General features: G+C 43.5%; 1 protein-coding gene across 2 annotated transcripts in view; it reads left to right on the top strand.

The window, feature by feature from the left end:
* mrps7 (mitochondrial ribosomal protein S7) overlaps positions 1–13,524 on the top strand; it is a 33,936-nt gene that overhangs the window by 8,055 nt on the left and 12,357 nt on the right. For both annotated transcript variants that reach the window (XM_063030846.1, XM_063030845.1), the window contains exons 3-4: positions 831–894; positions 5,854–6,021. In XM_063030846.1, coding sequence (XP_062886916.1) covers positions 831–894; positions 5,854–6,021 — 232 coding nt within the window. The remainder of the gene's footprint in view (positions 1–830; positions 895–5,853; positions 6,022–13,524) is intronic.

The raw sequence follows: 13,524 nt of genomic DNA, 5'->3' as shown, positions 1-13,524 counted from the left end.
TTTCCTTGAGAACATCTGTTCCCAATTTAAGCTTCCAAGTTCCTGCCTGATAGCCTCATAATTCCCCTTACTCCAATTAAACGGTTTTCTAACTTGTCTGTTCCTATCTCTCTCCAGTGCTATGGTAAAGGAGATAGAATTATGATCACTATCTCCAAAATGTTCCCACTGAAAGATCTACCACCTGACCAGGTTCATTTCCCAATACCAAATCAAGTACAGCCTCTCCTCTTGTAGGCTTAGCAACATATTGTGTCAAGAAACCTTCCTGAACACACCTAACAAACTCCACCCCATCTGAACCCCTTGCTGTTGGGAGATGCCAATTGATATTTGGGAAATAAAAATCTCCCGTCACGACAACTCTGTTGTTATTACACCTTTCCAGGATTTTGTTTCCCTGTCTGTTCCTCGATATTCCTGTACCTAGATTCTGCCTCAGACTACTCCGATGATGACCACTCCACTAGGTGGTATCTCTCTTTTATAGAGACTAGGTTTCCCCTTGGAAAATCTTTGTCAGACCTGCATGGGAACGTCCCTGGTGCATCTGCACAGCACTCCAATCAATGACTCCTGTCGAAAAACCTGCTGTCCCTCAAGTACAAGATTACTGGCCTGTAATCTGTCCTATACTGACCTGGATAGCAATGAACCATTTCTGTCTACAAGTTGCAGAAACCTTGCTTCACACAATCCCTGTGCTGACATCTGTTGCTCTGCCTGTCTTTGTTTAGTGTCTTCATGTGGGCAGTGGGGAAGCTATTTGACATGTATTTTGTCTTTACTAAGTTTTACAAATAATTGACTTGTTTTTATTTGTTTTGTAGCAAATTCATCAATATGATGATGAAGGGAGGTCAGAAAATGCTGTCGCGGTCAATCATGAACCAGGTAACAGTTGAGTGTTTCTTCTCAATTGCTCCTATACCAATTCCTCCCCATGCCACACCCAAATATGGAACGGTAAATTGTGAAGAGAATAAGGTTTCAAAGCAAATATCTAGTAATGGGAATCTTGTGAAAATGTGGAATTGTTCATTTTAGCAAGAGTGGATTAAAAAAGAAAAGCATATCTAAATGGTAGGAGATTTTGGACATCTGAGATGGGATCTGAGTGACCTTGTCTTATTTATTGCTAATGGGAATTGAATACTAAAGCAGGGAAATCATCTTTTAGTTGGGCACTGAATCAGAATCAGGTTTAATATCACTGGCATTGCCATGAAGCTTGCTGTTTTGTGGCAGCAGTGCATTGTAATACATTAGAAACTAATTTACAGTAGCAAAAAGAGCAAGTGTTCATGTGTTGGTTCATTATCCCTTCCGAAATCTGATGGTGAAGGGGAAGAGACTGCCTTCAGGCTTCTGTACCACCACCTTGATGGTAGCAATGTAAAGAGGTCATGTCCTGGGTTATGGGCGTCCTTGGTGACAGATGGAGGCAATGTAAAGGGGGCATGTCCTGGGTTATGGGCGTGCTTGGTGACAGATGGTGGCAGTGTAAAGGGGACATGTCCTGGGTTATGGGCGTGCTTGGTGACAGATGGTGGCAGTGTAAAGGGGACATGTCCTGGGTTATGGGCGTGCTTGGTGACAGATGGTGGCAATGTAAAGGGATCATGTCCTGGGTTATGGGCGTGCTTGGTGACAGATGTTGGCAATGTAAAGGGATCATGTCCTGGGTTATGGGCGTGCTTGGTGACAGATGTTGGCAGTGTAAAGGGGGCATGTCTTGGGTTATGGGCGTCCTTGGTGACAGATGGTGGCTTTTGAGACACCACCTTTTGAAGATGTCCTCAGTGTTGGGTAGATCAGTACTTGGGATGGAGTTGGCAATTTCAGGTGAACCTGAAGGATGTAAATTTACTGAAAGCTGTTTAGAGAATATTTACTAGACTGATGCTTGGTATAGGAAGTCTTACCCAGCCAAGGTTGGGCAGGCTAGGCTTGTATCCGCTAGAATTTAGAGTAGAAAGGTGACTTGATTGAACATGTAAGATGCTGGATATGAAGAGAATGTTTCCTGTTTTGTGAGTCTATAAGGACCCTACAATTTAAGGAAGTACTGATGAGAATTTTTTTCTAAGGGTTGTGAATCTTTGGAACTCTCCCTCAGAAGGTAGTGGAAGCAAGTCCTTGAATATTAAGGTGGAACTAGATTGATTCTTGATAACTATAGGAGTTAAATGTTACTGGGGTAATGGCTGGATGGGCCTGAGGAACCAGGATAAATTTATCTGTTTGCAATTACCAAGAAATCACCCCCAGCCCAGTTCAAGTGAATACTGTTAGAAACATAGAAAACCCACAGCACAATACCGGCCCTTTTGCCTACAATGCAGTGCCAAGCATGTAATTACTTTAGAAATTACCTAGGGTTACCCATAGCCCTCTATTTTTCTAAGCTCCATGTACCTATCCAGGAGCCTCTTAAACGATCCAATTTTATCCGCCACTACCCGGTCACTGGCAGCCCATTCCGTGTACTCAGCACTCTCTGTGTAGTAAAAAAAAAAACAACTTACCCTTGACGTCCCCTCTTGTACCTACTTCCAAGCACCTTAAAACTGTGCCCTCTCATGTTAGCCATTTCAGCCCTGGGAAAAAGCCTCTGACTATCCACACAATCAATGCCTCTCATCATCTTATACACCTCTATCAGGTCACCTCTCATCCTCCATCACTCCAAGGAGAAAAGGCCAAGCTCACTCAACCAATTCTCCTAAGGCATGCTCCCCAATCCAGGCAACATTCTTGTAAATCTCCTGTGCACCCTTAATCCTGTAGTGAGGTGACCAGAACTGAGCACAGTACTCCAAGTGGGGTCTGACCAGGGTCCTATATAGTTGTAACATTACCTCTCGGCTCATAAACTCAATCCCATGGGTGATGAAGGCCAATACACCATATGCCTTCTTAACCACAGAGTCAACCTGCGCAGCAGGTTCAAAGGTACAATTTAATGTCACAGAAATGTATACAATATACATCCTGAAACATCAGCCCTGCCACCGAGCACTCAAACATGAGCAAAGCAATAGCAAAGACACAGACTTCCAGTTTCACCCGGTGTTCAACATACCACAGGTTTTCTCTCTCTCCCTAATAAAGGATAAAGCAGTGTTTCCATTTTCCCAGCGAGCAGGGAGACACAAACAATTCGATGGTTTACGATGTTAAAAATCCGTTAGGTCCCTCTTTTGAGCTCTGTGCCTGAAGATCGCAGAGATCCCAGGTCTCCAGCCACACAGCTGTAGATATTTCAACTCCCCCGATGACACATGGGTCTCGTGTCATAACTCTGAACCTCCATCCGCCCATCTTCAGAGCTCCAAGATCCTAGGCTTCTGAATCTGAGCTGGACTCTTAGGCTAAGCCATAGGCGTGCCAAACAATGGCCAGTTTTGGAACCCCCAGAGCAGGTCCCATTCCTGCAAAGAACCGTAGTCAGTGTGTAACTCCAGGTCAGGGTCTTCGAAAGAACCCTGAAAGGGGAAAATAGAGATATTAAAGATGGAAATAGAGCAGTTTCCGAACAGCAAGCAAAGGAGTCCCCTTTAGGTGCCATTAACCCTCCTAAGCTCTGCCTTCAGCTTTGAGTGTTCTGTGGACACGGACCCCAAGATCCCTCTGATCCTCCACACTGCCAAGAGTCTTACCATTAATACGATATTCTGCCATCATATTTAACCTACCAAAATGAACCACCTCACACTTATCTGGGTTGAACTCCATCTGCCACTTCTCAGCCCAGTTTTGCATCCTATTGATGTCCCACTGTATCCTCCGACAGCCCTCCACACTATCCACAACACCCCTAACCTTTGTGTCAACAGCAAATTTACTAACCCATCCCTCCACTTCCTCATCCAGGTCATTTATAAAAATCACAAAGAGTAGGGGTCCCAGAACAGATCCCTGAGGCACACCACTGGTCACCAACCTCCATTCAGAATATGACCCGTCTACAACCACTCTTTGCCTTCTGTGGGCAAGCCAATTCTGGATCCACAAAGCAATGTCCCCTTGGATCCCATGTCTCCTTACTTTCTTAATAAGCCTTGTTTGGGTACCTTAGTATATGCCTTGCTGAAATCCATATACTCTACATCTACTGCTCTACCTTCATCAATGTGTTTAGTCACATCCTCAAAAAATTCAATCAGGCTTGTAAGGCAAGGCCTTCAAAGCCATGCTGACTATTCCTAATAATATTATGCCTCTCCAAATGTTCACAAGTCCTCCCTCTTAGTATCTTCTCCATCATCATACCAACTCACTGGTCTATAATTTCCTGGGCTATCTCTACTCCCTTTCTTGAATAAGGGAACATCTGCAACCCTCCAATCCTCCGGATCCTCTTTCGTCCCCATTGATGATGCAAATATCAGCAATCTCCTCCCTCACTTCCCACAGTAGTCTGGGGTATATTTTGTCTGGTCCCAGTGACTTATCCGACTTGATGCTTTCCAAAAGCTCCAACACATCCTGTTTAATGTCCATATGCTCAAGCTTTTCAGTCTGCTGTAAGTCATCCCTACAATCGCCAAGATCCTTTTCCATAGTGAATACTGAAGCAAAGTACTCATTAAGTACCTCCACTATCTCCTCTGGTTCCATACACACTTTTTCACTGTCACACTTGATTGGTCCTTTTCTCTCACGTCTTATCCTCTTGCTCTTCACATACTTGTAGAAAGCCTTGGAGTTTATCTTAATCCTGCTCTCCAAGGCCTTCTCATGGCCCCTTCTGGCTCTCCTAATTTCATTCTTAAGCTCCTTCCAGCTAGCCTTATAATTTTCACATTCCAGTGGAAGAACAGTTCCAGAATTGTAGGGGGAGAAAAACGGAATCAAGCCTAATGTCAGAAAACCTGGCCACATTGAAACATTTGAGAACAGACCAGAAATAGAAAATGAGCTGAATTCTAGTGTAATTATAGCTACACCAGTCAGATTGTAGTCCATACACGAAGCCTTCACAGGTCACAGTCAAAACAAACCTTCACAGGTAGCACAGTGTCCATCAACATGGCTTTCACATAGCATTGAGATATAAACACCACTTTTTGATACAGTTGGACGTACTGCGTAGATCGTCTGAAGGAAGATGCAAGTTGCTTGGTTAATGTTAAATTATTTTCACTATAACTTCTCTCTAGATCTTATGTTTACCGATTTCTTCCTTTTTAGTATCTTCTAGAAGCTTTTGCAATTTGTTTTTATTTCTTGAGTTTTTCTTCTGCATCTAGTTTCGCCCTTTTTATAGTGATTTCTTAAATCATGCCAATTCTCAGGCTACTCACCAAATATTGTTAGTCTCTCTTTAATGCACTATTATCTAAAATCTGTTCTTCACAGATGTATTAGCTTTCCCTGAAATGTGTCTGTCATGAGAACTCAATAGTTTACCATGGGTTATGGGCTCTGAACATTGAGTTCACCCCTAATACTGCATTGTTACTAAATGATGTACCGATACTTAGCAAGCCTGCACCCAGCTCTGTACATGTACTCACAATTCCTATGTTATACTGTGCTAGGCTGTCTCCCATTCACAATTCCTGTGTTGTACTGTCCCAGGCTGCCTCCCATTCGCAATTCCTGTGTTATACTGTCCCAGGCTGCCTCTCATTCACAGTTCCTGTGTTATACTGTCCCAGGCTCCCTCCCATTCACAATTCCTGTTATTCTGTGCCTCCCATTCAGTCTGTCAGGAGTGTGCCAGTTACTATTGCACTGTGCATAAACGCTCTCCATTTATATTTTAATGGCATACTTTCTTAGAGTAATGTGCGGAATCTGGGAGCCCTGGCTGGTCTGATCTGATGATAAATTTGTGTTCACTAGACTCTTGAATTGATGAAACGGAAGCAGATTGAGAATTACCACAAAGCTCCTGACTCTGAAAAGGATGTAATTGAATGTAATCCACACAAGATCTTCCATCAAGCTCTGGAAAATTGTAAGCCTGTTATAGGGTTGACCAGTGTACAACGAGGTGGCAAGTCTTACCAGGTATGTTTGCTTGATACTGAACGCTGCTTTTGGTTTTGTGTTTTGTGGTTAAAGTGGTGTTGTAATGTGGCATGTCCCAGAAATCCTTTGAACATACAGGTGACTGTTCCAGCATGAAATCAGAATTGGCTTGCTGATGGGTTGTATTTGATGCAACTTATTCTGGTGGAGATCTATGACTAGTGGTGTTCCATAGGGACCTTTGCTATTTGTGATAGACACTCAGTTGCCACTTTACCTGTATAACTCATTAATGCAAATATCTGAACGGCCCATCCTGTGGCAGCAACTCAGTGCATAAACACGCGGACGTGGTCAAGCGGTTCAGTTGTTGTTCAGACCAAACATCGGAATGGAGAAGAAATATGTTCTAAGTGACTTTGATCGTGGAGTGATTGTTGGTGTCAGATGGGGTAGCTTTGAGTTTCTCAAACTGCTGATCTCCTAGGATTTTCATGCACAACAGTCTCTAGAGTTGATAGAGAATAGTGTAAGAAACACAAACATCCAGTGAGCAGCTGGTCAAGCCGCATCTCGAGTATAGCTTTCAATAGTGGTCACCCCATTATAGGAAGGATGTGAAAGCTTTGGGAGAGAGTGCAGGCAATGTTTACGATGATGCTGTCTGGATTAGAGGGTATATGCTACAAGTAGAAACGTGTGTTGCTTTCTCTAGAGCAGCTAAGGGGTGGCCCAATAAAAGGTTATAAAATTATGATAGCGTGCAACAGAGATGATAGGAAAGGCAGGAGATGAGGCATAATCATAGCCAGTGGGATGAGTTACAGGGCAACAGAGGCGTGGTGCTGTTAAAGCAGAAAGCAACAAATACTGAAAGTGTTATATTTGAAAGCATGCAGCATAAGAAATAAAATTGACGTTCTTGAAGTTCAGCTACAGGTTGGCAAGTATGGCATTGTGACCATCTCTGAAACTTGGCTAAAGGATGGCTGCCATTGGGAGTTGAATGTCCAAGGATATACGGTGTATCAGAAAGATAAGTTAGTAGGCGGGGGGGGGGGGTGGCCCTGTGTGTAAGAAATAATATTAAATCATTAGAAAGGGATGACAAAGGATCAGAAGCTGTAGAGTCTCTGTGGGTTGAGTTAAGAAATGACAAGGGCAAAAGGACCCTAATGGCAGTTGTATATAGGCCTCCAAACAGCAGCCGGGATGTGGATTACAAACTACAACAGGAGATAGAAAAGGCATGTCAGAAGCGCAATGTCATGATAATGGTTTGGGATTTTAACATGAAAGTGGATTGGGAAAACCAGGCCAGTACTGGACCTCGAGAGAGAATTTGTAGAATGTCTAAGTTTTAGAACAGCTTGTTGAGCCCACTAGGGGATTGGCTGTGCTGGATTGGGTGTTGTGCAATGAACCGGAGGTAATAACAGAGCTTAAGGCTAAGGAACCCTTGGGGAACAGTGATCACAATATGATCGAATTCACTTTGTAATTTGAGGAGAAATTAAATTCCAATGTGTCAGTATTTCAGTGGAATAAAGGAGATTACAATGGCATGAGAGCGGAACTGGCCAAGGTTGACTGGAAAAGGACACTAGCAGGGCAACGATGGCTGGAGTTTCTGCGAAAAATGAGGGAAGTGCAAGACAGATATATTGCAAATAAGAGGAAATTTTTGAATGGAAGAAGGACACTACTGTGGCTGACAAGTGAAGTCAGAGCCAAAGTAAAAGCAATAGAGAGCGCATACAAGGAAGCCAAAGCTAGTGGGAAGATAGAGGATTGGGAAGCTTTTAAAAACTTGCAGAAGCAAACTAAGAAGGTCATTAGGAAGGAAAAGATGAATTATGAAAGGAAGCTGGAGACTAATATCAAAGAAGATACTAAAAAGTTTTTAAGTATATAAAGGATAAAAGAGAGTTGAGGGTAGATATAGGACCAATAGAAAATGATGCTGGAGATATTGTAATGAGAGACACAGAGATGGCAGAGGAATTGAATGCATATTTTACATCAGTCTTCACAGTGGAAGACATCTGTAGTATACCAGACATTCAAGAGTGTCAGGGAAGTGAAGTATGTACAGTGAAAATTACAACTGAGAAGTTGCTCAGGAAGCTTAATGGTCTGAGAGTGGATAAATCTCCTGGTTCTGATGGAATACACCCTTGGGTTCTGAAGGAAGTAGCTGGAGAGTTTGCAGAGGCATTAACAACGATCTTTCAAGAATTGATAGATTCTGGCATTGTACGGATGACTAGAAAATTGCAAATATTACTCCGTTACTTAAGAAGGGTGGGAGGCAGTAGAAAGGAAACTATAGACCTGTTAGCCTGACATCAGTGGTTGGGAAGTTGTTGGAATTGATGGTTAGGAGTACCTGGAGGCATATGACAAGATAGGCCAAAGCCAGCATGGTTTCCTGAAAAGAAAGTCCTGCCTGATTAACCTACTGCAATTTTTTAAGGAAATTACAAGCAGAGTAGACAAAGGAGATGCAGTAGATGTGGTGTACTTGGGTTTTCAGAAGGCCTTTGACCAGGTGCAGCACATGAGGCTGCTTAGCAAGATAAGAGCCCATGGAGTTACAGGGAAGTTACTCGCATGGGTGGGGCATTGGCTGGTCAGCAGAAAACAGAGAGTGGGAATAAAGGGATCCTAGTCTGGCTGGCTGCCAATTCCCAGTAGAGTTCCACAGGGGTCAGTGTTGGCACTGCTGCTTTTTACGATGTATGTCAAAGATTTGGACTATGGGATTAATGGATTTGTGGCTAAATTTAGTCATAGTCATACTTTATTGATCCAGGGGGAAATTGGTTTTTGTTACAGTTGCACCATAAATAATAAATAGTTACCATAAATAGTTAAATAGTAATATGTAATTATGCCAGGTAAATTTGCCGATGATACAAAGATAGGTGGAGGAATGGGTAGTGTTGAGGAAACAGAGAGCCTGCAGAGAGACTTGGATAGTTTAGCGGAATGTGCAAAGATGTGGCAAATGAAATACAATGTTGGAAAGGGTATGGTCATGCACTTTGGTGGAAGAAATAAACTGGCAGATTATTATTTAGATGGGGAGAGAATTCAAAATGCAGAGATGCAAAGGGACTTGGGAGTCCTTGTGCAAGATACCCTAAAGGTTAACCTCCATGTTGAGTCAGTTGTGAAGAAGGCAGATGCAGTGTTGGCATTCATTTCTAGAGGTATAGAATATAAGATCAGGGACGTGATGTTGAGGCTCTATAAGGCACTCATGAGACCACACTTGGAGTATTGTGTGCAGTTTTGGGCTCCTTCAGGGAGAAGGCAATTCTGGATTTAGTGTTGTGCAATGAACCAGATTTGATAAGGGAACTCGAGGTAAAGGAGCCATTAGGAGGTAGTGACCATAATATGATAAGTTTTAATCTACAATTTGAGAGGGAGAAGGGAAGATCGGAAGAGTCAGTATTATAGTTGAACAAAGGAGACTGTGGACACATGAGGGAGGAGCTGGCCAAAGTTGACTGGAAAGATACCCTAGCAGGGATGACAGTGGAACAACAATGGCAGGTATTTCTGGGAATGATACAGAAGGTGCAGGATCAGTTCATTCCAAAGAGGAAGAAAGATTCTAAGGGGAGTAAGGGGCGACCGTGGATGACGAGGGGAGTCAAGGACAGTATAAAAATAAAAGAGAGGAAGTATAACATAGCAAGGATGAGTGGGAAACCAGAGGATTGGGAGACTTTTAAGGAGCAACAGAAGATAACTAAAAAGGCAATACTGGGGGAAAAAATGAGGTACGAAGATAAGCTAGTCAAGAATATAAAGGAGGATAGTAAAAGCTTCTTTAGGTATGTGAAGAGGAAAAAATTAGTTAAGACCAAAGTTGGGCCCTTGAAGACAGAAACGGGTGAAATTATTATGGGGAACAAGGAAATGGCAGACGAGTTGAACAGGTACTTTGGATCTGCCTTCACTAGGGAAGACACAAACAATCTCCCAGATGTAATAGTGGCCAGAGGACCTAGGGTAACGGAGGGACTGAAGGAAATCTGCATTAGGCAGAAAATGGTGTTGGGTAAACTGATAGGACTGAAAGTTGATAAATCCCCAGGGCCTGATGGTCTGCATCCCAGGGTACTTAAGGAGGTGGCTCTAGAAATCGGGGATGCATTGGTAATCATTTTCCAATGTTCAATGGATTCGGGATCAGTTCCTGCGGGTTGGAGGGTAGCTAATGTTATCCCACTCTTTAAGAAAGGAGGGAGAGGGAAAACAGGCAATTATAGACTGGTTAGCCTGACATCAGTGGTGGGAAAGATGCTGGAATCAATTATAAAAGATGTAATAGCGGCACATTTGGATAGCAGTGGCAGGATCGGTCCGAGTCAGCATGGATTTACGAAGGGGAAATCGTGCTTGACTAATCTTCTTGAATTTTTTGAGAATGTAACTATGAAAATGGACATGGGAATGCCAGTGGATGCAGTGTAACTGGACTTTCAGAAAGCCTTTGATAAAGTCCCACATAGGAGGTTACTGTGCAAAATTAGAGCAAATGGTATTGGGGGTAGGGTGCTGACGTAGATAGAAAATTGGTTGGCAGACAGGAAACAAAGAGTAGGGATTAACAGGTCCTTTTCAGAATGGCATGCAGTGACTAGTGGGGTACCGCAAGGCTCAGTGCTGGGACCGCAGCTGTTTACAATATACATTAATGATTTAGATGAGGGAATTAAAAGTAACATTAGCAAATTTGCAGATGACATAAAGCTGGGTGGCAGTGTGAAATGTGAGGAGGATGTTATGAGAATGCAGGGTGACTTGGACAAGTTGGGTGAGTGGGCAGATGCAGTTTAATGTGGATAAATGTGAGGTTATCCACTTTGGTGGCAAGAACAAGAAGGCAGATCACTATCTGAATGATGTCAAGTTAGGAAAAGGGGAAGTATAACGAGATCTAGGTGTTCTTGTTCATCAGTCACTGAAAGCAAGCATGCAGGTACAGCAGGCAGTGAAGAAAGCTAATGGCATGCTGGCCTTCATAACAAGGGGAGTTGAGTATAGGAGCAAAGAGGTCCTTCTGCAGCTGTACAGGGCCCTGGTAAGACCACACCTGGAATATTGTGTACAGTTTTGATTTCCAAATTTGAGGAAGGACATTTTAGTTATTGAGGGAGTGCAGCGTAGGTTCACGAGGTTAATTCCCGGGATGGAGGGACTGTCATATGTTGAAAGATTGGAGCGACTGGGGTTGTATACACTAGCTTTTAGAAGAATGAGAGGGGATCTGATTGAAACACATAAGATTATTAAGGGATTGGACACGCTAGAGGCAGGAAACATGTTCTGGATGTTGGGGGAGTCCAGAACCAGAGGCCACAGTTTAAGAATAAGGGGTAGACAATTTAGAACGGAGTTGAGGATAAACTTTTTCACACAGAGGGTTGTGGTTCTGTGGAATGCTCTGCCTCAGAAGGCAGTGGAGGCCAATTCTCTGGATTCTTTCAAAAAAGAGTTGGATAGAGCTCTTAAAGATAGCGGAGTCAAGGGATATGGGGAGAAGGCAAGAAAAGGGTATTGATTGTGGATGATCAGCCATGATCACAGTGAATGGTGGTACTGGCTTGAAGGGCTGAATGGCCTACTCCGGCACCTATTGTCCTTATTTTGGAAAGGATATGCTGACATTGGAGAGAGTTTAGAGAAAATTCGCGAGAATGATTCCAGGAATGAAAGGGTTACCATATGAGGAACGTCTGGCAGCTCTTGGGCTGTATTCCCTGGAGTTTAGGAGAATGCGGCGGGGGGGGATCTCATAGAAACATTCCAAATGTTAAAAAGGCCTGAACAGATTATATATGGCAAAGTTATTTCCCATGGTAGCGAAATCTAAGACAAGAGGGCACAACTTCAGGATTGAAGGACGTCCATTTAGAACAGGGATGAGGAGAAATTACTTTAGTCAGAGGGTGGTAAATCTGTGGAATTTGTTGCCACGAGTGGCTGTGGAGGCTGTCATTGGGTGCATTTAAGGCAGAGATGTAGGTTCTTGATTAGCCACAGCATCAAAGGGTATGGGGAGAAGGCAGGGGAGTGGGGATGTCTGGAAGAATTAGATCAGCCCATGATTGAATGGCGGAGCAGACTCGATGGGCTGAATGGCCTACTTCTCCTATATCTTGTGGTCTTATAGCCAGGTGGTATCTTCTTTCACAGTATCAAAATGTCGAATACTAGAGGGCATGCACTTAAGGTGAGAGAGAAATGTTCAAAGTAGGTATGTGGGACATGTTTTGCTTTTACATGAAAAATGGTGATGCCTGGAATGTGCTGCCAGAGGTTGTAGTGGAGGCAAATATGATAGAGGTATTCAAGATGTTGTTAGGTACATGAATGTGCAGAGGAAGGAGGGATATGGACCTTGTATAAGCAAAAGGAATTAATTAGGTGTTTAAAAACGCAAACAACAGGAATTCTGCAGATGCTGGAAATTCAAGCAAAACACATCAAAGTTGCTGGTGAACGCAGCAGGCCAGGCAGCATCTCTAGGAAGAGGTACAGTCGACGTTTCAGGCTGAGACCCTTCGTCAGGACTAACTGAAGGAAGAGCTAGTAAGAGATTTGAAAGTGGGAGGGGGAGGGATGGAGCCAAGAGCTGGACAGGTGATGGGCAAAGGTGATATGAGAGGATCATGGGACAGGAGGCCCAGGGAGAAAGACAAGCGGGGGGGGGGACCCAGGGGATGGGCAAGGGGTATAGTCAGAGGGACAGAGGGAGAAAAAGGAGAGAGAGAAAGAATGTGTGTATAAAAATAAATAACAGATGGGGTACGAGGGGGAGGTGGGGCATTAGCGGAAGTTAGAGAAGTCGATGTTCATGCCATCAGGTTGGAGGCTACCCAGACGGAATATAAGGTGTTGTTCCTCCAACCTGAGTGTGGCTTCATCTTTACAGTAGAGGAGGCCGTGGATAGACATATCAGAATGGGAATGGGATGTGGAATTAAAATGTGTGGCCACTGGGAGATCCTGCTTTCTCTGGCAGACAGAGCGTAGGTGTTCAGCAAAGCGGTCTCCCAGTCTGCATCGGGTCTCGCCAATATATAGAAGGCCACATCGGGAGCACCGGACGCAGTATATCACCCCAGCCGACTCACAGGTGAAGTGTCGCCTCACCTGGAAACACCTAGGTGTTTGTTTAGATTGTGCAACCTTGAAGGCTGGAGGGCATGATCCCGTGTTGTTCTATTCTGTGCTTTATGATGCTGAGTGGCATGGCTTCACGTTTCTCTGAGCTGATGCATGTCCGTATACCAGTGTGTATGTATGTGCACACACCATTAACACAAATGTGTACAATTGTATGCGTATGACTTGTAGAAATGCACCTGAGCACAAGTTTATGAAATGTTTATCGATATATACTGGGGTGTATTTATGCATAACTACACGTGGTCATCTATGTAACTTTTTTGTATGTGCACATGGATACAACTTCCACAAGTATATTTCAGATTCCAGTTTAATATCACTGACATATCT

This window comes from Mobula hypostoma, chromosome 22 (genome assembly GCF_963921235.1).
Source record: "Mobula hypostoma chromosome 22, sMobHyp1.1, whole genome shotgun sequence".
NCBI lineage: Eukaryota > Metazoa > Chordata > Chondrichthyes > Myliobatiformes > Myliobatidae > Mobula > Mobula hypostoma.
This window is presented reverse-complemented; position numbering and strand designations above follow the sequence as displayed.